The 27,708-nt window shown below is 45.7% G+C and overlaps 1 protein-coding gene across 3 annotated transcripts in view; it reads left to right on the top strand.

Annotated features, from left to right (window-relative positions):
- Positions 1 to 27,708, top strand: part of NEDD9 (neural precursor cell expressed, developmentally down-regulated 9) — a 181,988-nt gene that overhangs the window by 122,599 nt on the left and 31,681 nt on the right. The window contains exon 1 of one of the 3 annotated variants that reach the window (XM_026511490.4): positions 12,401 to 13,030. The exons of the other annotated variants lie outside the window; for them this stretch is intronic. Within the exon in view, the coding sequence (XP_026367275.1) occupies positions 13,019 to 13,030 (12 nt within the window). The 5' untranslated portion in view covers positions 12,401 to 13,018. Of the gene's footprint in view, positions 1 to 12,400; positions 13,031 to 27,708 lie in introns of those variants that run through there. 3 annotated transcript variants of the gene reach the window in all.

The raw sequence follows: 27,708 nt of genomic DNA, 5'->3' as shown, positions 1-27,708 counted from the left end.
GTGAAAAGGTTGACACAAAGTCTGGATTTTTCTGTGACCAAGTGAGCTGGTCAAGCCCACAGCCCCGAAGGTCACATAGAGGTGGTTCATTCCCAGGACCTGGGGCAGACCTACCTTTGCCTCTTCAGAGGGCGAGCATGTCAGAGAGGGTGGAGGTAATGAGAGCCCGCATCTCCTGAAAACTTGCTCCCTTGCCCTGCTGGCGAGTGCGGGGCCCTGAGCCATGGACACCAATGGTACTTATGTCCATATTCTTAGATTCCATTTTGCTGGAATATTTGGTAAGTTCCCTCCAGAATTCTGAGTCTATGACATTCTGTATCCTTTGGTATTGACGTTATTATTTTCTTAGCGGTGTAGTATAGTATGACTGCCATTTAAATACCCCCCCACACCCTAAAGTACTTGTTTGCCCTGAAAAGAAGTGGTTTGGCATAAAGTGCAAGTTTTTAAACATCCATTTTCCAGACCTCTCTGTTAAATTTATATATATATACAAAAAAAAAAAAAAAGGCTAAACCATGTGGAATGCTCCTAAGTGAGTATTATTGTTTACTAGACTTCTTATTCCATCTTATGGCATTTTATAATAAAATATCACAAGCTCATAAAGAGGGCTTTTTTTTTAAGATCCATAATCTTTCTAACCATAACAAAAGGGCGGTAAATACATTGTACAAGAGCGCGATGGAAAAATGTGCTAACGTATTTCCATAAATCAAATGTAGCACTTTGGCATTGACTCTAAGGCATTAAATTTAGTAAATTAGAACCAGATGATTTTAAAATAGAAACTTACATAACTTTACGGTGTGATTTTTTTTTTTTTCTACACAAGTTTATCTTCATGAAGTCCCCTTGGCTGCTACCGTAATAGGTATTTAAGAAGGAAGGGCAACATCTGGGTATTATTCACCTTTGTAATTCCCGTGGTGCCTGGCATTCTGTTGAACAATTAGTAAGTATTGACGGACGGATGAGTGAAATCTCAGCAGTGATTAACAAGTACAAGTTAATTGGAAAGGCGATATAATATAAACATTTATACGGATCTATACGTAGACAAAACACTGCTACCCCACACTTCGTAGTAAAAATATGTCTCACGTTTCCTTTCATTGTTAAATCTGTGTCTATCAATGAATTTGAAATCAAAGGGTGGATCTGCTTCTCATTTGGGCCACCATGACCCCAACCACCCTCAGTCTGGGATGTCCCCCACACATAAGTCTCTATTCTATTTCTGCCATCAGAGGAGCTGCAGAAAGTGTTCCTTTCTGTCATTTCTCCCTCTCCTCTCACACACAATTTCACAATGTAGTTGGTGTCTTAAAGACAAGCTGGGGATTCAGTGCAACACACAGACCGAGAAGATTCTAAATGTGGTGTCACATTTAGGAGATACATATCAATAAGGTACAGTCTTTGCCCTTGAGGAGAATACTTTCCGGCAGACGGTTAGTCGGAACGCTGTAGTTGCAAATGAAAGAAGCTCAACTCCAACTAGGTTAGGCAGAAAAGTGTGTTCATTGCCTTACGAATTGGGTTGTCTAAAAAGGAACATCAGGTATGGCTTGATCCAGAGGTACAGACAACAGCATTAATGTTCTCTCTATCCCTTCACTCCAAATATTTTTGCTTCTTTTGCATGTGGACTCACTCTCTCATGCTATAGACACTCTGCACACTGAGGAAAAGATGTTCACTACCAAACATACATTTGCAGATTATGATCTGTAAGAAAAGAAAGAGAGGTCCTCTGTCTCCCAAGCTTCATTTCCAAAATCTCAAAGAAGATCTCAGGTTGACTCTGAATCACATGCCAACCTCTCGGGCCCATCTCCATGGACAGGGGGCACCTTCACCTTCCATGATAGACCAGGCCTGCATAGTGGTTGGGGTCTTCATTAGCAGATGAATGGAAAGGAGGGTATTTGTGCCATAAATATGGAGGATGTGGAACTGATGTGGCTGATGGATGTGGGAGGAAGGGAAAAAAAAAAACAAAAGATCAGTCTGAACTTTTGATTCTAGGCACCTGAGACAAAAGCAGCATCGTAAATAGAAATAGAATAGTGAGATATGGACACTGTTTCAGTGGGAAGTTCACATATATATTAACCAGAGTTCTCCAGAGAAACAGAACCAAGAGGCCAGTAGGATGTGTGTGTGTGCATGCGTGAGTGCATGCAGGCATCTGTATGGAGAGAGAGAGATTTTAGGGAATTGGCACATGATTGTGGAGGCTGACAAGTCCAAAATCTGCAGGGAAGGCTGGCAGGCTATAGACCCAGGGAAGAGTTGAAGAGTTGATGCTGCAGCTCAGGTTCAAAGGCAGCCTACAGCAGAATTCCCTTCTCCCAGGGGGACCTTTGTCCCTTAGGACCTTCAACTGATTAGATGAGGCCCACCCACATGATGGCAGATAACCTGCTTTATTCAAAGTCTACTGATTTACATGTTATTCTCATCTGCAACATAGCTTCACAGCAATGTCTACATTCATATTTATCCAAATAGCTCGGCACTGTGGCCTACCCCAGTTGAGATATAAAAATAACCATCACGATATGTGAACATTGATGTGCCTCTGGACTGTTTGGGTGCAGTAGGAAGTGAGAGTTTGGGACTCAGAACACAAGTCAGGAGATGCGATTGTCATCTACCCAGGAGCGAGCATAGAAGTCGCTAGAGATGATTAGTTACATAATGGGAAAGCACAGAAGAAAACAGGTTAAGGGTGGAACCTGGTGGAAGTCCTGCCGGGAAAGGGGACTGAGGTCTTGGCAAGGGTCGTGAAAGAACAGGAAGAGCCCTCGGCCATGGAGGCCAGACGAGGAGGCCACCTTGAGAGCGGTGGTGGTGGAGAATGTCAGAAGCTAGGGAAGGCAAAGGGCCCAGTAGAGCCCCGGGCGTGGGCACTGGAGGGCTCCTCCAAATGTGACCTGCAGAGCCCCGCCCGCCAGGCCACACCCCCCCCAGGTCCACCTCGAGAGTGAGGTGGAGAGTGAGCCCTTCACAGCCCTGACGGCAATTAGACAGGGGCTGTTTTATACCGTTGGATTCCATCATGAAGACAAGAGACGTCTTTTTTACTCCATTTTTCTAGTAACATATTGATAAGTATTTTACAACACAACAGACTGGTGATGATTTGGGAATGGGAAGCACTGGTAATTCCCCATGGAGAGCCCAAGAGGCGCTGGCCTGAATGGTGGTCCACAGAGTGCCTGGCAGAGGGAGAGGACAGGAGGCCCAGATGGGAGGCCAGACTCCAAATTGCTCACTCTGGTCCTCTGGTCGTGGCAAGCAGAAGAGAGAGAGTACTCGGCCTGATGTGGGGGGAAGGAGAGGTGCCCAAGGGAAGGTCCAGAGGAACTAGAATGTCCTAGTGGTCCAAGCTCGCTCATCCACAGCTATGAAGGATGAAAGTCTCGAGTTCTTTCACAACTCATTTGGCAGCAAAACCTGACCTGGCTTGGCCCAAGGTAATGCGTATTCTTCATTTACCCCACTTGGCATGAGTCTTCGTACATCTTCCTGCCGAAATATGAATGAGTTTGCACATGGGAGGCTGGCCCCAGTCCCACTGGGAACTGAGTAGTCTGGGGGATAGGTCAATCTGTTTCTAAAATCTGAAATATTCGGAATCCCACACGCGTCTGGCCTCCAGGTTTTTGAACAAGGAGCTGTGGCTCTCTATTTCGGTTGAGAAAGACTTAAATGTACACGTAGAGAGCAGGATATGAGAGATTAGGGGCAAAAATGAGAGACGGAGGAGCGGGAAGCTGAGTCCCAGGGTGGGCTTAGGAGAGAAGAAACACAGCCCTGTCTGGGCGAGGAGGAAAGAAATTTGTTTTCCTGGTGACCAGAACGGCCCAGGAGATGGCTTTTGAAGATGTAGAGTGATTTCGAGGTGGTAAGAGCTGAAGCTGGGGAACACGTGGCCCCTATCTTCTAGGGGCAGAAAGAGCAGAAGCCTTGCTTCTTCCCCCAGCTCACCACCCTTTCGGAAGACCAGAAGCTCCCGAGGCTGGTTAGAGCATGAATCACAAGAACCACAGGCACCAGAGCTCAAGAAAACCTTTGCAACACCCCCTTTTCTACACCGCCTCGTTTGAAGTCACGGGTGCCAGGACAAAGGCCAATGATGGGAACTTACACCCAACATCTCTCAGCCCCCGCGGTGTGAGTGAGTGAGGCTTAAGGTCACGGGCATGCTCCTTAATTAGCAGGGCCCCCCCCCCCCCCTTGGCTTTTCTTCCGAGGAAGAGAGCTGCTCTGCATTTCTCAGCGTCAGTGGGCAGAAAGGAACGCGCCGTCCACACTGCACACGGCACGTCAAGGGTGGACGCCCGTGTCTCCACCACCGCCCGGTGCCCAGCCCACGCGGGAGAGGCATTCCTCTTGCAGACAAAATAAAAGATTGCTGATAGCTGCAGCAGTTTGTTTGCTTTCTAAAATGAATCAAACTCTTCAAAAGCTTGGCTTGAACAGTGCCGGCTGAGCCGTGTCCCCACACCACATTCCTCCTCTCCTGTCCTCCCCCCCCCCCCCACCCCCCAAGGCCCCGCATTTCTCGGATTCTTTCCCCTCGCTCATCAGCGCCAGCTGGCGGCCGCCGGAGCCGGTCAGACAGGCCCGATGCCCTGGGATGGGGCCTGCTGGACACTCACCGGCCCCAGCTGGTGAGGGCAGCAAGGGACGGGAGGCTGGCTTCCTCGGAAGACCGGGTTAGCTGGCCCCTTTCAGGGTTGGCGGGGGTTGGGGAGCAATGCATCTCCCACCCCTGAAGAAATGGTTTACCCTATGCCTCCAGGAAAGTGGTTATCTGGTGTTGAAAACACCCACCCCGCCATGTGCCCTGATTCTTTCCCACCCCACTCTGCTTCCAGCTCCACCCCCCACCTCCTCCTGGAGCTAGGCTGCATGCTGGATGCAGAAGGTGAATTTTAGTGGCCAGTGTTTCTGGAAACACAACATCTGGCCCCATCCAGGCACGTCGGGCCCGCAGTCCCTAAGCCTCTCTGTTTACTACACCTGGACAGGAGCACAAAGTGGAGAGGGAACAGCAGATCATGTCACGTTATCATGTCACATCCTAGTTGCAGATGCAAGGAGAGGACAGGAAGACTTCAGACTTAAGAATATACAAAGGAAGACGAAAGTGAGCAAGAAGGAGGCAGCGTGCTTTGTCCCCTCTTACTGGATACACATCACATAGCGATGCCATTGTGTCCCGGTAGTGCCGTCAGGAAGAAAAGGCCATCCTCCACCCAGGCGTGGGACTTCTGGCTATATGGTCTCGGCAGATCACCTTGGCCTTTGTAAAGATCCACAGTTTCTGGCAGCAGAAGAGACTTCCATGACAGTTTCGTATAACAAATAGTTCATTTGGACAAACCGAAGCGTGTGGTAACAGAATACCTCACGGCCAGAGAGAACAGGAGAGAGCCTTGCCAGGCAACCTGCACGATTTTACCAATAAAGTCCTTTTGCTCCACCGAGACTCAGTCCTATGCCCAACCGGGTACATTGGAAGAGTGGAATCGTAAACCTTCGCACGTCTTTCGTCTTCCTCATAATCTCACCCCTAAATTAACTCCCCAAATCTTTCATTTGAAGAAAATACTAAATGCTAAAATGGAGCCCCATCATTGCTTATCATATTTTACTAAAGTTGAGCAAGTTTACTTGACATATAATTTAATCTGTTTTGTTTTTTACTCTTTGGGGGGGAAGGTAGTAACTGAGGATTCCAAAGTTATAATAACACTATTATGTATGTATATATAAAACATTAAAAACTTCACAATTACAGTTTCTCAAAAACCAAGTCCAGGTATTGCCCGTAACCACCAGGAGAATTTACAGGGGTGTATGTCGGTATTTAGTGGTGTGTTGGTGACACGGGATTACATGTATTCTTTCATGGTCTATCAAGGACCGATAGGGGTCTAAGACACACCATTTTTGCACTTCACCCTTGGGAAAATTAAAAGCTACCTCAGAGAATCTGTGACAGACGGCAGAAGGCCGTGGGAAATGAGGCAGGGGAAAGAGGATGGCAGATTTTTTAAAAGGAAGGTCACGATGACACACTTATAAACTCAGCTCCGTAAAACGGGGCAGTGAGACCTTGTAAAGTCATCACAGTGTGGGAATCCACCATGTCATCCAGTAAAGAGAACTCTAGAGGAATCGTTTCTATTCTCTGTGGTTTAGGGCCCCACCCCTCCCCAGTGGCTCGTCACCAAGTGAGAATAAGAAGTAAGTCAGAGGGTACCAAATCAGAAGTAATTTTGGGATCATGAGTCAACAAGGCTTTTTAATAACACCCTCCATCTGCAGAAACAAATATTGTAAGACAATGTTTTCAACAACTCTTTCAGAAAATGGAGTTTATCCTTCAGACACTATTGTTAAAAGGGGGGGCAGGTAGGAAGAAAAACTTAAAAAATAATAATAATAAATTAATTGTTAAGGGCGGGGGAGGGTGGGAAGGGTAAGGATCGGGTGGCCTTCATGAGGTTCTTTCACCAAAATATCAGTGGCGAAAAAGTGAATGAACACTCCACTCCCCAACACGTGAAGAAACAAATGTTAGAGACTGCGTCTGGAGTATCTCTTTAATAACAGACTTTCATTCATTCCAAGAGCTTGACCAGCTCAAAAGATTAAAAAGGGGGGCAGGGGCTATTGCCTAGAGTGAGAGGTGTCCTTTCTTCTGCCGACTGAAAAGTGACTTATTTTTTCCACGTTGACGTCAGTGAGGGCTGGGAGCGTGGACAAGACACAGGGCTCTGGCAAGACGTCCATGAGACTCAGTTGCCTGCATAAATACAGAAGGGGATACAGCAAAGAAAGGACAGGATCCCCTTTCCCAAGTTGCTTGAAATCTAACTGCAGAGAAGAAGCTCTTCTTCCCAGGAGAAATAGTAAAGGCAACACCTAAGGCCTAAATGACAAGCTATACACGTAATGCTGAAAAGATCTGGGGGATCTTTTTAAAAATGTATAGATGCCAAGTCCCCACCCCAGGCCCACGGAGCATTGATAATTGCTTTAAAGGGAGGTCAGCTTTGGGAAGCACCGACCCAGGGCAGAGGTAGGGAGAGACACGGGGGGTGGGGAAGAGATCAGCAATGGAAAGGAAAGGTCTCGTGAAGGAGATGGGGTGCAAGCAGAGAGAAAGATGGGATCTAGAGAAACACAGTGATTAAGGGGGGCAGTCTAGACGAGCGGGGTTTGAAGCATGGATAAGGTGTGTCACAACTTGACGACTTGCTCTTCAGTTGGGTTTAGTCCCACTCCGATGGAGAAGCTACCTTATTGAACTGACTGACAAACGGGGGGCTCAGATAATGAAAACTCCCAGGGGATGATGGGGGACAGTAGGCACAGCACTGGGGGCCCAGAGACTCAAGAGCCAGAGAGCCTGTCGTCCCACACCAGACACGCGCTCATCCACCTGTAACTTTGTGCAAGCTGTATGACCTCTCTGGGTCTCCAGTTTGGGTACATGTAAAATTAGTGTTGTCATGTTAGATACATATTCAGTGAGATCACGTTCGTGAAATGCAGCTCAGGGCCTGGCACCTAGGAGGGTTTCGATCAAGGCAAGTACGCCAGCGGTCAGTTGGAAAACTCTAAGTGGCTCATCTTTGTTTGGGGAGGTTTATGGAGATTCGCAGAATAGGAAAGTTGCTGCCTCGTATTATTTTTTCAAATAACTTTGTTTTTTGTAGATTTTTTTTCCCAACTAGAAATGGTAACACATGGCCCTCGAATGGGTATTCCTAGATCATTTCTCTGTGGATGTGGAAGGATCTATACTTGAGTCTGAGCTCCAGTATATAGATATATCTTGCACTCTTCTAGAACATGGGTCAGCCAATGTTTCCTGTGGAAGGCCAAACAATACATTGGGGGGGGGGGGCGCGGTTTGCAGCTGTTACCTCTTCAAGTTACAACCACCAAGCCTGCCATTATAGCTCAAAAGACACCCTGTAAAGGAAGGGGTGCCTGTGTTCCAATAAAACTTTATTTACAGATACAAAAATGTGAATTTCACATAATTTTCACATCTCACGAAATCTTCTTTTTCTTTTTTTCCAACCATATGAAAAATGTATTAGCTCATGGGTCGTACAAAAACAGGAGGCCTACAAGCTGTAGTTTTCAGACCAAACCATGTCCAAGAGCCAGAACCGGCAACAGGTCTTGAGTCAGTTCTGAAAAGTCGCATCTTCGCTCCGCTTCTTATCAATGTAAACCACACTATTGCCCACAAACTCAAGTTTTCTCCATTCCCTTCCTGAACATCACACAGAACTTCCAGATAATAGACATTCTTTGAAGTGACTTCTGTCCTCTTGTTCATCCATTCATTCAGCAAGCATTTAAGTCCCTATGAGGTATAAGCTTTCGGGGGACACAGAGACGAACAAGATACCACCCTGTCCCTCGGGAGCTCACCTTGAAGCTGGCGCCACAGAGATCTACCAATATTATGGTACAATGTGGAAAAGCCTCATAATAGGGCCGTGTTCCCAGTACAATGGGGGCATAGTGAAGGGAGGGAGGAATTAGTTCTGAAAGGAGGAGGTGGGCAGAGTGGGGGATGTTGACAAGGAAGCACAAAAGGGTTAGTGTTGGGGCTCGGCTTGATAGCAGAAGTGTGAAGGGAGGACGCGCTAGGCAGAGGGACCCATCTGTGCGAAGTCAGGACAGTACAAGTGTGTCTTGGAATTGGTGAGTCCCCCCCCCCCCAGTTTGGGTGGAGGGTGGGTTGTGGGGTTGGGGGTGGTGGGATGGGAAGAGATGAGGCCAGAAAGGAAGGGTGGGCTCAAATTATAGTCCATGCCAAAGTCTGCAGAGTTTGTTTTTAAAGGCATTGAAGGGTCCCTAGAGGTTTTTAATCCCAGTAGCAACGCGATGTGCTCTGAACTCTAGAAATTAAACAGGTAGCGATGTGGAAGGTAGATTTCAGCAGGGAGAGACTGCAGGCTGGGAAACGACAAAGGAAGGACTGGAATAGAGCAGACAAAAGAGACAGAGAACGGACCTGAAGCAGCGATTGCTGTTACGAGCCAAGCTGGCGGCGCCCCAGGCAAGGCACCCCAGCCCTCGGAGCAGCTTCGTCCTCTTCAGAGGGGCTGCACTAGATTCCCGAGCTCATGTTCTGTCCTAGCATGTTCTGACCTTGCCCTTTGCTCTTAGACAGCAGCCACATGGGTTCCTCCCAAGTTGTGCATAGGAGAATCTCTTCCCTGTGGCATCCTCTTGATTTCTTGCTGTATCCATGCCTGTGTCCAGTGGCAGCTGGAAAATCGTTTGGACGCCGTCTGGTGCCCTGTCCCTTGCTCCTGCCTGCCTCAGCGTCTGGGGCGATAGAGCCTTCGGCCAACCAGCAGGCAGGTGGCAAGGCTGAGGGGCCACCAGGGTGTTGGCGAGCACAGGGTAGGGCCCGAGCCCCAGCGTCCTGGCCCATTTTAGGAGCCTACCTATGGGAGTAAGAGGTTGGCCCCCATAGATCAATCAACAGTGTTTATATAGCATAGTTTAAACCATATTTTTGCATACAAAAATCTCAGGTAATAGATGGGGTTGGAGCTGTTTTCCTATTCAGTGAGAGAATTTGTATTTCCCCAAAGGGTATTTGGTGGAAAAAACCTACTAAATGCCTAAATACTAATATACTTAATACTAAATATGAATACAGTAACAACTGCATTATGTAAGCTGCATTAAGACCAGAGCTCAGTATTTTAACCAATAGCCTGCTGGCCTTGAGTGTTTACACGAAGGGTAAAAACACAGAGAAACAGATCACATCATTCTCTGCTCAAATCACTGCGGTGACTTCCTCCGGCGCTCAGGAGAAAATCCAACTGCCACCAGCCACCTGTCTGAGTCTCCTCTACCCAAACCCCAGGTGCCTGACTCCAGGTACCCTGGCTTGGGTGCTGTTCTTAATTCCACCGAGCTCAGGTGCTTTCCTCTATCTGGAATGCTCTTTCCCCAGATCTTTGAGTGGATCCCTCATGCCATTGATATCACCTCCCTAGAGGGGCTTACCTGACCACTCTCTAAAATAAGACGGCCCCCCAACCCTCATCTGTTTTCCTCTAGCAGTTTTCCCTGCTTAATTTTTCTCCATGGCATTTAGTACTCCAAAACTGTATTGCATATTCATTGACTTATTGTCCCCCACTTCCAGGAGACTGTAAGCTCCGAGCGGATAGGGACTTTGTCTGTCTGGGCTGCTTCTCTACCTTCCCCACCTGGAATAGTACCTGGGAGATGCTCAGTCGATATCTGTTAAATTAGAAAGCTATCCTCCACCTTTTTTCTGACGGCTTATCGCACTTAAAATATTGACAGTCTAACAGTCATAGCAGTTATAATTCATATAATTAAATAAATATTTATATATTTATATACCATAATAGTGTTATATAATATAGTAATAAAATAATATATGATGAATTTAAGATGAAATAATTAATAAGGAACTATTAATAAGCAAACATTAACTAAGATCTTACTATGTACTGGGATTATTAATTTCTATGCACGTGATCTCATTTTTTTTCTTAAGATTTTATTTATTTATTTATCAGAAAGACAGAGTGAGAGCAAAAGTAGGGGCAGGGGGAGGTGCAGGCTCCCCACTGAGCAAGGAGACTGATGCAGGACTCGATCCCAGGACCCTGGAATCATGACCTAAGCGAAGGCTTAACCCACTGAGCCACCCAGGTGCCCCTATGCATATTATCTCATTCAATACTCATTATAACTCCAGCAAGTAGGTAGTCTTGTTTTCTCTAATCTATACCTCAGGGCACCAAAATCAAGAAGTTAAGAAAATGTGCTCAGATTCTAACAGTTTACCTAACTCCAAGGTAACTAACACCGACCCGAACTGCCCTGAAATGAACTTCAGGTAGATTTGAGGTGTTCTACCCAACAGGAGAGAAACAGGAAAGCAAGAGGGCCACTTAGCATGAATTAAACTTTCTAGCAAGAGAACGAAATGACAAAAAGCCCTAGCAGATGCTTTGGGAAACCGTCTGAAAGCCCTGAAATGAGTGAGGTAGTGTTCACCTACTCAATGGTACTCACCAAACAAAACAGAAAGGCGGATTCAGCTTTACTGTTTAGGAAGCCAAAGGAATGTTATCTAGATCTTCTGGAGGCCACAAGACTCATCTTACAGATGAGAAGGCCTTTGACTGATCCAGGCGGACACCAAAAACAATTTCCTGCAAACTAATGGCCCGCCCAGAAGACTGTGGGACTGTGAGGAGGATGCTTTACAGCAGAATATGCCGTGTGCTTTGTGTTCAGAAAGACCTTGCACAATCACTCAGGCTCATTTTCACTCCAAGGCTAAATGAGGAAAAGCAAAGTCCAAGCTGAGGCCTGAACGGGTGTGTCAACCTCATGACGCTACCACCGCTGGTGGGGGTGGGGGTGGGGGTGGGGGCTGGTCACGTCCAGGGAATTGGTGCCATATTAAACTGTGATCTCAACTATGAGCCCTGTATCTGGAAACCACTTTTGCAGGACAGCTGCTCTCCTGTTCTTTTTGTTTGGATCATAAAACTAAAATTTTAATCCACTGGGAATTTGTGGGGGAGGGGAATCAAACTGATTCTGATCCAACTAGGTCAGGAAAAAAATTAAGAGCCGATTTTTCCATCCCAGTCGTGTAGTCTGGTTGGAGCCCATCCCACTCAGGGACAGCTATTGTCTGCAATCACGGAGTCTCAACCCTGAGACCCAGTGAAAAGGAATTTTCCCCTCAGCTCTATCCTTCCCGAGAGTCGCTAAAGGTGACTGTTTCTGTCTTCTCCTGGGTGACCTCTTTCTCTATAGAAATCATGAGGCTGAACCAAATGTTCTGTGCTTCACCGGACAGACTGGTCTTTCTTAACCAGGCTCATCAAACAGTGAGCATTTTTTGTTCCCCCGATAATAAGTGTTGGTGGGTTAATGGGTCATCTTCAGGAGAGAGGTCAGAAGGAAAACACTGCAGTGTTCAAAGCTGGAGCTAGAAATGTCAGCCATCAAAGGACACAGTGCTCAGTGGACGGCGATGATGTATAGGGCGTGCACTGGCCAGCCTCTCCGGAGAGGTCACATCTAACCTTTATCCTCAGCAAAGCCAGAGAAGATCGCTGAATGTGGCTGACACTCAGCTCTCCGAGGCCCCGGTGAGAAGCCGGCCAGGGAAGCCCGGGTGCCTGTGCAAGGGGAGCTCCTTTTCACTGAGAGAGAATTGTATTCTGGCTCCTCTGCAGACTGATGTTGAAAGTACTTTGAACATTGAAAAGAACAAAAAAAGCAAACAGCCACAAAAAAGGGGAGGGAGGGAGGAGAGAAAGAGAGAGAGAGAGATATCAGCAGGGGTAGTTAGTAAAAAGGGGCCCCGAGACAGAAAACCTTTTGTTCCCCGAATTCGTTTCATGTAGAGATTGGGAGGTGAATGGCTTTGAAATGAAATGGGTTTATGAAGGAGTTGCTAGGTCACAGGAAGCAGGGCTGTCAGACTGCTCTGTGAATTCAATGTCTCTAAAACATAGGTTAATCTGAAAAAGAATCTCCTTTTCTCGGATACTTTTTTTGTCGGGGGGGGGGAGAATGGGGAGTGAAGAGAGGGTTCCCCACTTTGTTTTATTTTCCACCCCTTCTGCTAATGTAAAAAGAAATGACTACATTACAAGTTCTTTGTCAGTTTTCCGAAGTTAAGAGGTGGGCGGGGCCCCGCACTACCTTGGCCCGCCAGCCAATGGCGGGAGGTATGCAAATATGCTCGATGCTCCGCCAGCCTCAGTCATAACAGTGAGCTCAGAAGCTGTGCTGGAGCTCGGCGCGCTGCGACTGGCAAACCCGCCCAGGCCCGGACCGTTCTCACTTTCATTTAGCACTGCACTCCATGGAGGGGCGGACTCGCCAGTGCTTGATGCAGTCTCACTAGTGTAGGAAAACGGCTCCACTCCCCGCCGCCGAGATGAAGTATAAGGTAAGCGGGTGCCTTTTCCATAAGGTTTCCGCGTGTGCGTGCGTGTGTGTGTGTGTTGCCCACTGTGACACCTCCCCTGCAGGGAGCCCTTCTGTGCCCAGGAGAGATGGGTCTCAATCACCGAGGCTGGCATACAAGCAGGCAGGCAGAGAGACCCAGTCTCTGAGACCCACTCCGGGAGTTCACAGCGCACCCGGGTCCATCTCCCCTGAAGTTTTGGGCATTCGTCTTAGAGCCGCCGCGGGAGCCCCTGGAATTCGGAGGGTGTCTAACTTGAAAAGGAGTTCAAGTCTCCGCGGCTCCCCCAGGCCTGGCCTCCACAGTCCCGGAGCTGTAATGAGAGAGGAATCAGAACTTCTGAGTCTCTCAGACTGGCTCTTAAAGCAGTGTTCAGCCTTTGCTTTAAGCATTTAATATGAGAAACAATTTGCCTTTCGTACTTCTGGTGGGAGGAATTAAAAGCCCGAGGTACTGTTACGCAGCCGATGGTGGAGAATTCTGACGTCCAGTATCATAAATGATACTGGATGTAAGAACAAATGAGTACCTGCCACTTCTTAAAAACACTTTGGTGTTTGAATGGGCTGAGGGTCTGAAGTGTCCAGCCAGCTCATTGTCCCTGTAGCTTACAGAATGTCATGATACATTATTTTCCCATGCATTTTGCTCCATTGTTTTTGTGTATTCTTGGCAAAAGGATTATAACTTGCTCGGAATATCCCTGTTTTGTTTAAGGCACCCCCATCTAACCAGGCAAGCAGCTTCCAGAGACACTGTACTGTAAAGAAGCACATTGCAGTGAATTGGGGGTGACTTCTAGAATAGACGTGAGACCTAATGCTTTTAAACAAACGTGCTATTATTAAAATGATGGTTGGCAAGGTGGCTGTGGTTTTGGATTGACAGTTTGTATTACCTGTCTGACCTTCAGGTTCTGCTAGCTGGGAGCTACTTTGCTTCCTTTCTGAATTGTGTAGCTTCTGGCCCATCCTTTTTTAATGTGAGGTTGTAAAAACTAGGTTCTTGCTAATAGCCACTGGCTAACCTCAGTGATAAATCTTTTATTCAAAAGCTATAAATCTCGTTCAAAACCTCTAAATCAAGATGCTGAAAGTCTTTATTATAATGCATGAATTATGGTTCTCCTTGGAAAGGTTACAACTGTGTGAAGACACATGTATCAGTTACCACTGTACTATTAGCTTTCCATCATCATCATCATCATTATAATTATTCCATTATTTCTCCATAAGAAAAAGCAGAGGAATGGATAATCATGAAGATTCTTAATACTTTTGGCTTTAGGATGCAACCAGCAACAAGTCCTACCTGGCAGGGAAGTTCCCATTCTTGAAGTGGCTCACCCCATATTTCCACAGTCCCTTGGTTAGAACAGTGGTTGGCCTAGAGATTCCAGAGCCTCGGGTGATTCTTTCCCCCTCCTATCCCTGTTGCTGAAAGCATTTAGGCTCATAACAACTACCTTGCAGGGGGAAAACAAAGAGAAAATATGTTCATACGTTTATGACTGGAAAGTACAAATGGCTGAAATCAACACTAAGTACCTCAATCTAGAAAGTGAAAGAAGTGACAAAGTCTAGAGTCACTTTTTGACCTCATCATGTTTCATTTTACCCTCATGGAGAGAAAACGTCATGGCAACTGACAAAATAAATTTCGATTGGCATTCATGGAAAAAAACCCTTCTCTTTGCCGGGTCTTACCAGTGTTGGACACCCTGCCAGGTGGTGTAAATATATGGTTGTTATTAGCTCATGTTATTAGGTTTTTTCACCAGAATAAAATACTGATTTCTCTAACGGGCCAAATGCCAAATTGACACCTTGGGGTGACTATAAAATAAACCAGTAGCGGAAGAAATCTACTGTCCCTGTCTTTTAAGCCTGTTTTCTCTCTAATAATGGGCAACTCTATTTCAGGAGACGATTTTGTCATTTTAAGTAGAGGCGATGGTGCAGAGGTGGAGGGATGGTAAATAATATTAAGAGTTATTTAACCTTTCCAAAAACTCTGTGAGGTGGGTGTTGTTATATACTCATTTTCAAATGTGGAAATTGTGGCACAGAGAGGCTGAGTAATTCGTCCAAAGCCACACAGCTAACAAGTGGCAGAGCTGTTACTTGAACCAAAGCGATCTGGCTCCAGAACGTGTGACTTTAAACCACTATAAGAAAGAATCATCTGTGACTTCCCTGAAATGTCCTGTGTGACTACTGTTTTTGTCCCCCAGGGAGTTTAAAACTATTTCATCTCCAGTATTCCTGCAGGATAGGTTCTTTTTTTTTCTTTCTTAGCTATAAGTCAACAAAGCAAAGCGTAAGGCACGTTTGGCAGTTCCGTGTTTCATTTGAGCCACTCCAGTAGTAAAGCCAGATAATTATTCGATTGTAAAATCCTGGAGTCAGGAATTACCTTTGAAAGCCCGTGTTGCTCTACGCACTGGAAATGCAGCGCGGTCAGCCTTCTGTTCACCCCAGAGATTTGTAATTCAGCCACTATAAGATTTTCTTTTTTTAAACCAGATTATCTGGTTTGGCTACTTCAGGAATCATAACTAGAGGGCAACCAAAGCCCCACTCCGTCTGCACTTCTCCACAGCTCCAGGCCAGCCAGCGATGCGTTTATGATAATCTTGAGCACGGTGGCATGTAAGCTATTACGGATGAACACATCGGTTCTGGTTAGCACACATCTAGTCTAGCTTTTTTTCGTTTGCTGGGTTTTGGTGCTGATGGTGTTCATGGGGGTGGGGGGGGCCTGCAGTTTCATAGGGACTTCATGTTCCATTTCTCTTCAAAGGCTTCAGTGGGAGGTTCTGTGATAGGAGACAGCACGTCGGGGGCCTGCGTTTACTGAGAGCTGTCCACCGGCTCTTCGGAAGATGCAAAGCCTGCCCTGAAATGGGGGGCGGGCACGGTGCCTCCGTGGTGGTGGCTTGCCCAGGGAAGGCTCCCCTTTGAGGGTCTGGAGGCTGATCCTTGCTGCTCTCTGCCAGGAGGGGGACCCGAAGCATCCGTGCACAGCTGTGTTGGAGCTGAGGCCGAGACCCCGCCCACTTTGTGCAGGCCCGAGCCTGGTCAGAGCTCAGCCGGCACTGCCTGTCTGATCTCTGATAGCTGAGCTAATAGCTTCTGTGGTTTTGCCAGATTTCAGAACCCTGGGTGCCTGCCTAAAATTCTAAATTGTGTCTAGTCTACCATGCAACGAATTCATTTTTTTTCCACTGAAGTATGGTCGACAATAAATTCACTCCTCAACGTTTTGAGCGAAGAAAACATCTAGGTGGAGCTTATAATGCAAATAAGAAAACTGGATTCTGGAACGCAGACCGCTGTGTTCTGGCGGGATGTGGGCAAACATGGGTACTGTGAAACGCTTTTGAGGGGGACTTTGAAAATCCTTTTATTTTCTTGAGCCCCTTTGAGGACAAATGATGGAGGGTCTTTAGCCGAGTGGACACGGTCATTTAGGACTTCGATAATTCTCCATTCTTTCCTTGCTGTGACATTTCAGCTTTGAATTATGTACTCTCTTGTAAGTGATTTGTTGTGCTCTCTCCGAACGAGAGACCCCAGTCCCCCACGCCCCTTTTTAAATCTTACGTGAGATCTAGGAATTTTCAAAGCACTGAAAGAAGTTTTAATAGTAACTGAATTGTTTATGGATGGATGTATTTATTGAGCAAACCCATTGTGACAGCCACAGGCTTTACCCACATAGAGACGAGTAGACTTGGAGAACTAGAGGTGCTCGGCCCATACCAAATTTAGCAAGTTGCACAGTGTGGGGCATACCAAGGATTCCTTCAGCATCCTTTCCTTACTGTAATATACATCAGTCCTTTTTCTCAGAATTCATCAGTGGCTTCCTGTCTGCTGCTCCTACCCGCCCCGCCACGACTTCTAAAAAACTTCCTCCCAGCTTTTTCCCCTTTGCAAATTCCCTCCCCCTTGTGTGCCCTTATGACCTCATCAACTTCTCTCATTTTTTCATTCAAGCAGTCCTCATGCGGCTCTAACACCAGACTTGCCTACAGCTCGCCTCCTCCACCCAGGTAGACACAGCGACCGTAAAGCCCACCCTGTACCGCCTGCCTCTCTCCTCTCTTCCAGCTCTGCTGTGGGAAAGCTTGGTCTCTTGCTGCTCCCATTCACTGGCCCCCGTCTCTCTCCCCGTGTCTACGCTACTGGGTTATTCTGTCACTTCCCACTGGCCAGGTCTCCTCATCCATCCACTCTGTGTAACGATCAAAAGCCTACACCTTTGTCACCTCGACTGACCCATAATCCCTACAACAGGCTTTGTGTTTTCCACCTCCGCCCTCCTCTGTTAGCACTTCCTTACTTATTAACCCCTTCCAATCAAGTCACTGTTGAAAGGATACCTGCAACTCCCATCAGGTGCCCCTGGGGACCGTCCAGTTTTAAGGAAGGCCCAGTGAAAATGAGAGTCCCCACCCTTTATTTTGGGTATAGGCAGATTGTTAGACAAGTCCTTGAATAAAAAAAGTGTGATCTAGGATCTGTTACAGCCTCGATGGGACACAGCCTTGACCTTATATGTCCTTGTGGATAGAGTGGGGTCTTTGGAGAAAGGTATTTCTGTTTCTTGTGACTTATGGCTCGATAGCCTCAGGCAAGGCAAGCTCTCTGAGCCTCAGTTTGCCTATCTGTAAAATGGGGATAATAACTGGTCAGACTATTGTTCTAAGGCCCAAACAAGATAATAGATGGATGTGAAGTACTTACCACGACTCCAGGGCATAGAGTAAAGTAGATAATGGTAGTCAGCCTCGGCTCTCTTTGCATTGATAGGTGTTGAAAGGGTAGTGTGGACTCAAGACGGGATTATGTGAAAATCCCAGTTACGAGGTAAAGGTGGTTGAGTATTATTTAGTGTTCCCTGGGCCTGGGTGTAGTGTGGCAAAGCAGATGACAGACGACAGGGGTTTACCAGCACACTGACGTGCCCCCTTGCTAATATATTAATGATTTAGGATCTTCATTGTTATTGATAAGATTTGATATACCTGAAACCACAGGACCTTGTCATAGTCAGCACTCAACAGATACTGAATTGAATGTTGAAGGATGTAAAATACTTATACAAATAGCCGTTAAAAAGAGGTGGGTGTTTTGTTTTGTTTTGTTTGTTGCCACTAAAAAGAGTCCTAATGCTGTATGGCATGGTAGAAAGGACCTGGGGTTTGCTGCAAATCCCACTTCTGCTACTTCAGGCCTCTGTGTCCTCATTTACAAAACTGGGAGTGATAATACCGATATTATCAGATAGTGGTAAGGATCTACTATATGCAAATCATTCGTTTTTAACACAAAGGCATGTAAAAATGGCATATGTTATAGGATGCATTATAAGACATATATAATATATAGAAGCATTATATAGATAAAATTTAAGAGGAAGCATCTGCTAGAATCACTTATCCACAGGAAGAATGTTAGTGAGGACAAGAGAAAGGCATCAACACAAAATCGAAGGTGAAATGCAAAGGAGATGATTTGGGGGTACGGATGCTCAGGGGGGACTCCATCCCTCATCCTGCTGCAGGAGATGGGAAGTAAGAGGTCCTGGTGATCTATCTTTAGATCGTTTTAGGGTTAGAAAGAAACCTAAACAAATTGGTTTGAAATGCCAGCCACTGGGCCCGTGGCATTACTCTGCAGTAACATATAGATTTAATTACCAAACCTCGTTGCCAAGATAAACAAGAAGGACCACTGGGAAGGAAGGCTGTATTTCCAACTTAAAGTGCTGAGAATAGTGGCTGGGTTCCTAGGTGAGGGATGATTGCAAAGAATATGGGCATGGAAGGCGACTTCTCCCCCCCCAAAAAACCCCTGTTCGTACTCCATCAACGGCACTCCCCCCCCTTATTTACTTAGAGCATTCCAGTGATCTCCCTGCGGTCTACGTACCGGTTCATGAGGACGGTGCAGGCCTGGGGAGCATTACAGGTTGGCTGCAAAAGACTGTCTTCCTGAAAATCTTCATTTTAAGAGCAATGGCCTTGGTGATGACCCCTGCCACTGTCCACTGGGAAGAGTGATTCTTTGAGAAGGTAGTTTTTAGTTGACAAGGAGATGCAGGTGAATCGAGGCATATACTTTGAGGAAGATGGAAGGGGCACTCCAGAAAACATGTGTGAGTTATGACAGTGTGTGACAGTGATGTTTTCATGCCTGAAGTGGGGGCTGGGGCAGTTGATCATGGGGATATTAAAGTTGCCAGCCAAGTGCTCTCAAACACATCTGCGCCCCATCATGGACTACTAAATACCAGTTTGTTCTTTCAAAAGAGCTAGTCTTTTCCCCTCGACCTCCTCCCCAACCATTAATGGTGCTTAAGGGTGTTTAAGTAGACGGTTCAGGGTCCTTATTCCAAGACTGGGCCTATCGCTTTGGAGGTGGCTTATCTCTTTGTAAATCATGGTGTATATGTTGCAAATGAGAACCCCCCTGATCTTTCCAATATGTCCAGATAATAGTTACGTTACCAGAAATGTTTCTTAGTGGACTGTTGATACTCACGATTACCAGAACTAAAGATTGAGCAACCATAACTATGTAAAGGTGCAAGCATTGCACAAAAATCTTTGATAGGATCTTTGGAGTTGAAGTTTAATTCCTTTCTTTACTCTTTGTGCGTATGCGTACGTGTGTGCGTGAGTGCGTTTCAGGGGGAATTATTTGGGAAGCTAGAGAGAAAGTTGCAGCAATCAAAAAGTATATAGGGTTAAGACTTAAACCAGATCTTTCCTATTTATTAAAGCAATATGTATTTAGACAGAATGATGTGCCCTTAATATTTTTTCTAAATTTTTTTTTGTTATGTGGCAACCTTATGCTCTTGTACGAATTAGCCTTAATCTCATTGATTTGTAGTAGTCAGGTCGTTATTGTTAACTTAGCACCTCACTCCCACAGGGGATGTGGCTAACTCAGGACTCATCTAGGCTTCTCTGTCGCCCAGCCCTGCGCTCTACTAAAAGAATGAGCCTGAATTCACTCCACCCCTACCTCCAATAACCATAACAAGCAAAACCAACACACAGGGAAGCTAGTAGAGTAGACGTCTAGACACTCCAGCTTTCTTGGTGTCCAGAGTCTTTAGTGTCTATCAGAACATGTCTGTAATCTGTTGACGAATTTTTTTGTTGTTTTTTGGTTACCAAACGTTTGTGGTATGAGTTTGGCAGGAAATGGGTTAGTGGACCAGCAGTATTGCAGTACCATTACAATAGCATTGGCATAAGCAAAATTTTGAAGACCTATTTTCTTGAACGCTCCTCTGGGATAGAACTTCGTGTTAGTCTCTGATTCTCCAGCCTTCTCCCCTTGGAGCAAAGTGTGTTGAGCGTACCTTTAAATGGGGGTAAGGGAAAGGAGCAATAAGAATACAGTCAGCTCCACGGCACTTTTTCTCTTAACCCCATTCACTGGGAAGCCGGACTTCTAGACAATCTCACAGAGGCCCAGATGGCCTTGCAATATATCTCATTTCCTTATAAAGATCATCTTGTCAATTAGAGAACATGTCCATTGACTGAATCAAAGACTCTTACCAATACCTATCTCTTTTTTCTCCCAAATCCTAAATTCAACCAAGGAAAACCCATTAGCAAGATATATACTTGCATGCCTATCTTTTATTTTTAGTTTAAAATATATATATATAAAACTTCTTTGGATATGCATTCACGTTTCACAACCCAACAATGGGACGTACGGTCTGACAATGGGAAAGATACTTGAAACTGGGACTGTCTTGGAAAGTTCTGGAACACATGGCCACCCTAGACAGTCAACGTGAGCTGCTCCAAAGATCAACTGTTGAAGGCATTATCCCTTTCCCTTATGTCAGCCTTTTGACAGGAAATTATCTAAGAGGTGTTTTGTTTTTTTTTTTAAGTGAATTCAGGCGAATTTTTCATATAGAGTCATCAGTACTATTTGCTGACAAATAATTAGTTGGTTCTTTTCTTTTCCTTAGCAGAAATAGGCATCTCTAGAAATGAAAGAAAGGCCCTTTTTGAAATGTACCGAGAACACCTGAGAGTGAGAAGCAGTGAGGGAGGTTGTGTTTCAATTGATCTTGCTTTCCACCCGGGCCCGGGGGGGGGGGGGGGGGGGGGGGGGGGTAGCTCTGCGTCTCCTGGGCCTGCAGCGACTGCAACAAGCCTCCTGCCTCCCTTATTAAGATCTTAATTACAGACGCAGCTTACTTCATTGCTGCAGGGAAAGAATTTAGTTTCTCTGAACTGTGTCTGTTTTTTGGTGTGGCAGGTGTAATCACGATGAGATCATTTCTGGTTTGTTTTCTTTTCCTGGAGGAATTTTTTTTTTCCAAGGGGGAGGAGTACAGTTCTTAAGGCACAATTTCATGAGCTCATAATAAGGCAGTAATAATAACTGTGCTTTGATTTTATAGAGACCCTTTCTTCTGAAGAAATCAGAGTGTTCCGCATATATAATTTCATGACTTCTCATAATATTAGAAAGAACGTGTTCATTATCCCCATTTTGCAGGTGGGGAAACAGAGGCACAAAAGGTGTGATTTCTTGGCCATCGTTCTTACAATAATGAGGACTGAGACTAGCTCCTGTTAATTCGGTGGGTGTCCATTCCTCTGTGCAGGGTTCTCCACTCAGCGCTGCTACCTTTTAGAACTCGATCGTTTTTCGGGATGGGAGACTGTCCTGTGCATTGCAGGATGTCTAACAGCCTCTGGCCTCCACCCACTGGCCACCAGCAACACGCACGCATGGTGACAACTAAAAATGTCTCCAAACATTGCCAAATCCCCAAGTGCCCCCTAGTTAAGAATCACTGGTCTCATCTCCCCTACTTCCTTCTACTTAAAAAAAAAAAAAAAAAAATTATCTTACTGGTTCTACATGACAGAAGCACAAAAATACAGACATAGAACCGTTTGCCATAATTGTACCATGACTGACGTTGGGCTTCATGTCACAGGTTCTCAGCATGGGAAACTTCCTCTTACATGCGTGGCCCCGGTGTGTTCAGGTGAATACCACAAAATACCAAGAAGCATGAGGTCTCGCTCAGGCCACATGTGAAACCATCAGGCCATCTCTAAGGCAACCTTGGTCCTCTGAAGCCTTCCTCTGTCTCGTGTGTGTGTGTGCATGCGTAATGATATATATAATTTTATATTGACATATAAAATAATGGAACATGCATTTAGAACGGAACCTTGAAGAAAGCTATTTTATTCTTATAAACTGGTCTATAATTTATACATGTACGAGCTTGTCTATATACCTAGCCCCTGACCCATTTCATTTAGAGGTTTTCTTCTGTTCCATGTGCTCCTGCCATCTTTCTTCCCTCTTCTGGCTGAGAAGCTACAGCACCCGAAAGTTCTTTCTTGAGACCTCTCTGCAGGCGCAAGGCTGACGGCACATGGTTGTAGACACCCTTTCGGCCCAGTATACTGGTCCGTTTTTAAAACTCTTTGAGGACCTCACAAGTGGAGTGGGATAATAGCAATCAGGCAGCAAACCTAAGTAAGGGGACATCTCAAAGTGTTGCGGGGGTCATCCAAGGTATGTCGCCTGGGTCTGGCTGCGGGGTTAGGTCAGGGTTGCTAGTGTGTGTACGTATCGGTATTGGTGGGTTTAGATATTACTTCGGACCTTGACAGCTGCATACGTTGGTGCAGGAAGATAAGATACGTGGCAATAGAAAAAATAAGATCTTTCTCTTCTTTCCAATACTTTATTAGATGTTATAACTTTCGTGCTTTGACTTTTGAGAAACAATACTGTTTTTGGAAATAAACCGTAATAGAGTGGACTGGCGTCTCCTACTCCTTTATAACTTAATTCTCATTTCACTTCCCCAAGTACCTGGATGTTGGAGGGATCTGTCTAGACAGGCAGAGAGATGTGATCCAGTGCCAACACTGTAATGTTGGCTGAAATCCAGTTGGTTGTTTTATTGTTAATAAAAACCTATCTTTTGGGTGAGTGGGTGTCAGGCCTTCATCATTATATGGCGCCTGTCAGATTTATCTAGGGACAGACCCTGAAAAGAGTTTGTGCCTGCCCCATGTGTTTGATCCTTTGCCAATACACTGTACTTCAATCTATCAAAACCAGGCAACCTGGGACAAATGCTTATAAATTCCAAGGCTTAATAGCAACAGTACTAAATTCTAAGATGGAGAGGTTCTCAGGAAGCACATCCTGGTCCAGTGGAAAAAAGTCCTAGATTAAGAGGGAACCAGATGCTCGTTCTGGCTCAGCTGCTAGACTACTAGATGACCCTCCGGGCTGGAAAACAAGACCGGGTTAGAATGATCTCCAGAATCCCTTCTCAGTCTAAAATTCTAGCGTAATTGGTTCTGGTCAAGCTATGGGTGACTTCTGGTTCTACTACATAGAAACCACGGTGTCCTTCCACCTTCTTTAAGACCCTCAGGAGTTGCTTTAAAAAAAAATCTCAAAGACCACAGAGGAGTGGAAAAGGGAGCTCCTGGAGACAAGTGTGTCATTTCTGATCGTCAGACTTGTGAGGAAATGCTGTGTTCTCACTCCCACCAGGATTCAGATTCATCCTCCACAACTGGCCAAGAAATAATAAAAGTTGACTATGAAGTATCTCTCTCTCTCTCTCTCTCTCTCTCTCTCTCACACACACGCATGCGCGCACACGCACGCCTCCCTAACAACCCATTTATAATTTTTTTCAGATGAAACAAAGGATTTGCTCTAGACTTTTGTTGGTTTCATGGTAAACAAATCCCATCATATGGATATTTTTGTCCCGCATCAAGCTTCAATCAAGGGCGAACAGGTGGCATTCGCTCTAGTGCAAAGAAGGAAAGAAAACCAGCGTATAAAGAAACACTTACTTAATCTCACATCTATGCTGTCGATATGATGTGACCAAATCTGGTCAGATGGAAAATTCTTTCTGAGGTCCAAATATCCAAATTGGCCAACAGCCGCTCTCAACTCTCAAGAGGTAGTATCACTTTGGTGCATGAGCCCCCAAAATAATGCAGGGGGTTATGCATGTATGCATTATCAGAAATGATGCCTCATCAAACAGGAATGGGCCAAAAATGGAAGAGATGTTAAGATTCCCAAATCTGGGTGCCTTGGATCTTGACCACACACAGGGTGCAGCCCCACAGTGCCTGTCAGGGCTGCTGTGTATCAAAGAGTACCTTTGGGAGACAAGTGTCTAATGCCAGATTTCTTAAAGCATCTTCCATTCAGAAATGCTCAAAAGAGAATGCTATGGGTAAAGTTCACGAGGCTAGAAAATCTAAGAAAATGTGAGGACTTGGGACCAAGTAAATGACCTGAATATTCAGAAGGTCCGAGATACTCATGTAAGCTTTGTGACCACCATAGGGATTGAGAAGCACTTTCCAGAAAATGAAAAGCATTGGCTGAAATATGGTCTCAGTGCCAGAGAAATCTTTAGGGCATATGTTGGCTGCCCCCCAGGAGGTATCAGAAGTGTGCCTAGGGGAATTCTGCTGCTGCCTTTCCATGGCTAGTTCAGACCACATAATGAACACCATGTCAGACTACAGCTGACAAATACAGCAGAGAGAAAACCCTGGAAGTGATATGAATCCTATCTTCTAACTCCTGAACTTTCTTGAACATCTCACATCTGCCATTTAACAACCTCCAGAGGATACAGCTCCAAAAATTGAACAGTCCAGATCATCCGATGAAAAACCCAGGTATAAACCAAGTATTCCAAGAATCGAAATCCAGACACTTGTAGATATCCATGTTTTCTGACTAGTACCTTCTTTGGGGAAATTCCACATTTCCCTATAACCTAAAGGTGATGGTGGGGGGAAGCCAAAGTGGTTTGATCGCCCTCAGACCGAAGCTGATTTTTGTCAGCACGCACAAAAGCCCATGAGCCCTTCTTCCTCTTCCCCAGTGTGTCCTGAGACTGACCTTGATGATGCTCATCCCTTAGCTACTTCCTTTAGGACTGATTTCCTTGACAACGGCCATTTCCTTCTTTACCGTGCCTGTCTCTCAGGATCTGTCCACTGTGTGCGTGTATGCGTGTGTGCACGCACGCGCGTCCACATGCACCCCACCAGAGTCCAGAGCGAAAGTTTGGGAAGTTGGGTACAGGAAAGTCATATTGGTGAGAATGTGGCAGCCCCGAGGTCTTGGCAGGAGCTCCTACATGATAAATATAGAATGAAGTAAAAATAATAAGAGGAAGTCGGGCCATTGATGATGCTATCAGTCCTAATGGGGTGACACATCAGCTATTGTGTCTCATTTCTCTTCAAAGAACAGCATGAATGGTCATGGAAATTATAAGTCACACCTCTCTGTATTTGGAAAAGCAGATAGTTTCCCTGGCAGTGGGAGTACGAATAAGCTTTCTTGACATTTTGATAGCAATGAAAAAAAAAGAGTCAGGGAAGAGTGGGGGATGGTGTGGAAACTGTCATATGACCTAGAGCTCTCTGTACCCAGTGTTCTGGCTAGTTGTACAGAATTTTATTCCCACTCCTCAGGCACAGCTGAACCAGGAACCCAACGTCCTGGCAAAGCATGAATGGTGCCCAGTCACCTGCTGCCAGATGGAGGGCTCTACACCGACGGGGGAAAAGCTCTCCCAGAGATGACTGTATTTAACCTGGCTGGGATGGTCAGCTCCTCCTGGCCTTCCTGTTTGCTCAGTGGTTGTGGACACTGGATTCAAGCTCCCATCTACGTCATTATCCTGTTTAACAGGGAGGGGCGGGCACTTCCCTGCTGCTGGCTCCCACATTCTCTGGCTGTGAGGTCTGGACATGCCATTTATCTTTCTGGTTCCGTTGGTTCATCTTCCCATGTCCATCTGAAAACTTTTACCAAGTATCTTGCTGACGTCTCTAGAAAACAATTTCACCTTCTCTGTAGAGAACCAGGAAATCAGAGTCCAGAATCCATTTTAAGTTAGCAGACATTTAATGAGGTACATTTTGCTTCAGACACTGGGCTCGAGTTCTGGAAACGCCAAAGGAATAGGCCAGCCTCCCTGAACTTCAGGAGTTCACAGTCTTGAATGGGGTATTACAAGTCATACTGAAAGAAATACTCTTACAAAGAACTGGAAAGGGAAACGAGCGGATAGGTTTGGAAAGATAACTCTTCTAGGGAAGATGGAAGATAGATTTTGACGTGGGAGAAGGTGAATGCAGGAAAATCAGTTGAGAAGCAATTTCTGGACTCCTGATACGAGGTTGCTGAAGGCCTGAACGAGGAGAGGCAGTGAGGAGGAAGTCGGGGGCCAAGCTGATTGGGTTCCAGATTGTGAAGAGACTCCACAAACCTCTGAGCCTCCTCTCTTGGGCAGCTGTGTGCGTGCTGTGAACTAAGATAAAGCAGGAGAAGGGGTTTCTACACTTGTCGAGTTAGAGTAGAAGATACCTATTAGCCAGTTGGAGATATGGGACCGGAGTGCAGAAGAAATATCTAGGCTGGGGCAATGGATCTGTTATCTGTGTGTTTAGATGCCATTGGTAGGGATGGAATTTCCTCTAGAGACTGAGCATGCAAAGAGCACAGAACAAAGGAGGGATCCCTTTGGAACATGATTAGTCTGTGAAGAAGGTAGATGAGTGATCATGAGAATAGGGAGAAGAGAAGAAACCAGAGGTGGAATCATGGGAGCCAAAAGAGAGCTTCAAGAAAGACTAGGTGGGGGATCAGTGCTAGAGGCTACTATAATTAGGGTTCCCTCAAAGAGGATTTATAACTCTCAATGCCGATTTCCAATCCTAGTTAGAAGCACAGCTTTGCTAGCCCATGCATTTGACTTTGTTCGGTACTGTCCCAATTCTGGAGCTGGAGACGGGGAGGCATGAATTCTTGCCCGGGCTCTGTGACCTTCTTGCCAGGTGGCTTGGCAAATCATTAACTGCTCGAGCCCTGTTTTTTCTCATTTGTAAGGCGAAGGAGCTGGAGTGTAATTGTTTGAAGTTCCTCTGGCTTTCAACTTCTGTGCCCCAACCGTTCTGGCGCTTTGCCAAGCCCTAGCTGCATTTCTAACTGCCACCCTCTCGAGGCTAACCATCCAACTGGCTATAGAATGACAGAGCTCTCTTATCTGTCCTGGATTTGTTTCTCTGTTGACCTTTCCTGCCCTAGAGATAAATATCCTGGGGCGAGTGGGAGAAAGAGGCGATCTTGAATAGACAAACCCCTTCTCCTGGGTTTTTCTAAGATATTCAGATAATCACCCTTCTGACTCTGTGGCCTTGAGGCATCACACCTCCCACCCTGAAGGAGGAGGTCCCTCCACCTTCTCCTTAGCTGGATGAATTAACTCTTCATCTGCCCATCAACTCCATGCACTTCTGAATGAGATGGTTTGTGTTTTGGTTAACTTTGCTGTTATCTTCTCGATGGAACTCTTGCCCCCAAAGCATCAAGTGTTTTCAAGAGCCAAGCTCCTTACCCATTTTTTCCCCACTTTCTGATGGCTTGGACTCTGCTGGAATCTAAAGAGATATAGCCATAATTCATTCAGTAGTAATCAGAGTAGTAATAATAATAATAATATTTTGTCTCGGTCTCTTGAGGGCAATCAATAGTTTCATTATTGCTATTTGCAGGCAAATATTCCATAAGAGG

Source organism: Ursus arctos, unplaced genomic scaffold (assembly GCF_023065955.2).
Source record: "Ursus arctos isolate Adak ecotype North America unplaced genomic scaffold, UrsArc2.0 scaffold_31, whole genome shotgun sequence".
Classification (NCBI taxonomy): domain Eukaryota; kingdom Metazoa; phylum Chordata; class Mammalia; order Carnivora; family Ursidae; genus Ursus; species Ursus arctos.
This window is presented reverse-complemented; position numbering and strand designations above follow the sequence as displayed.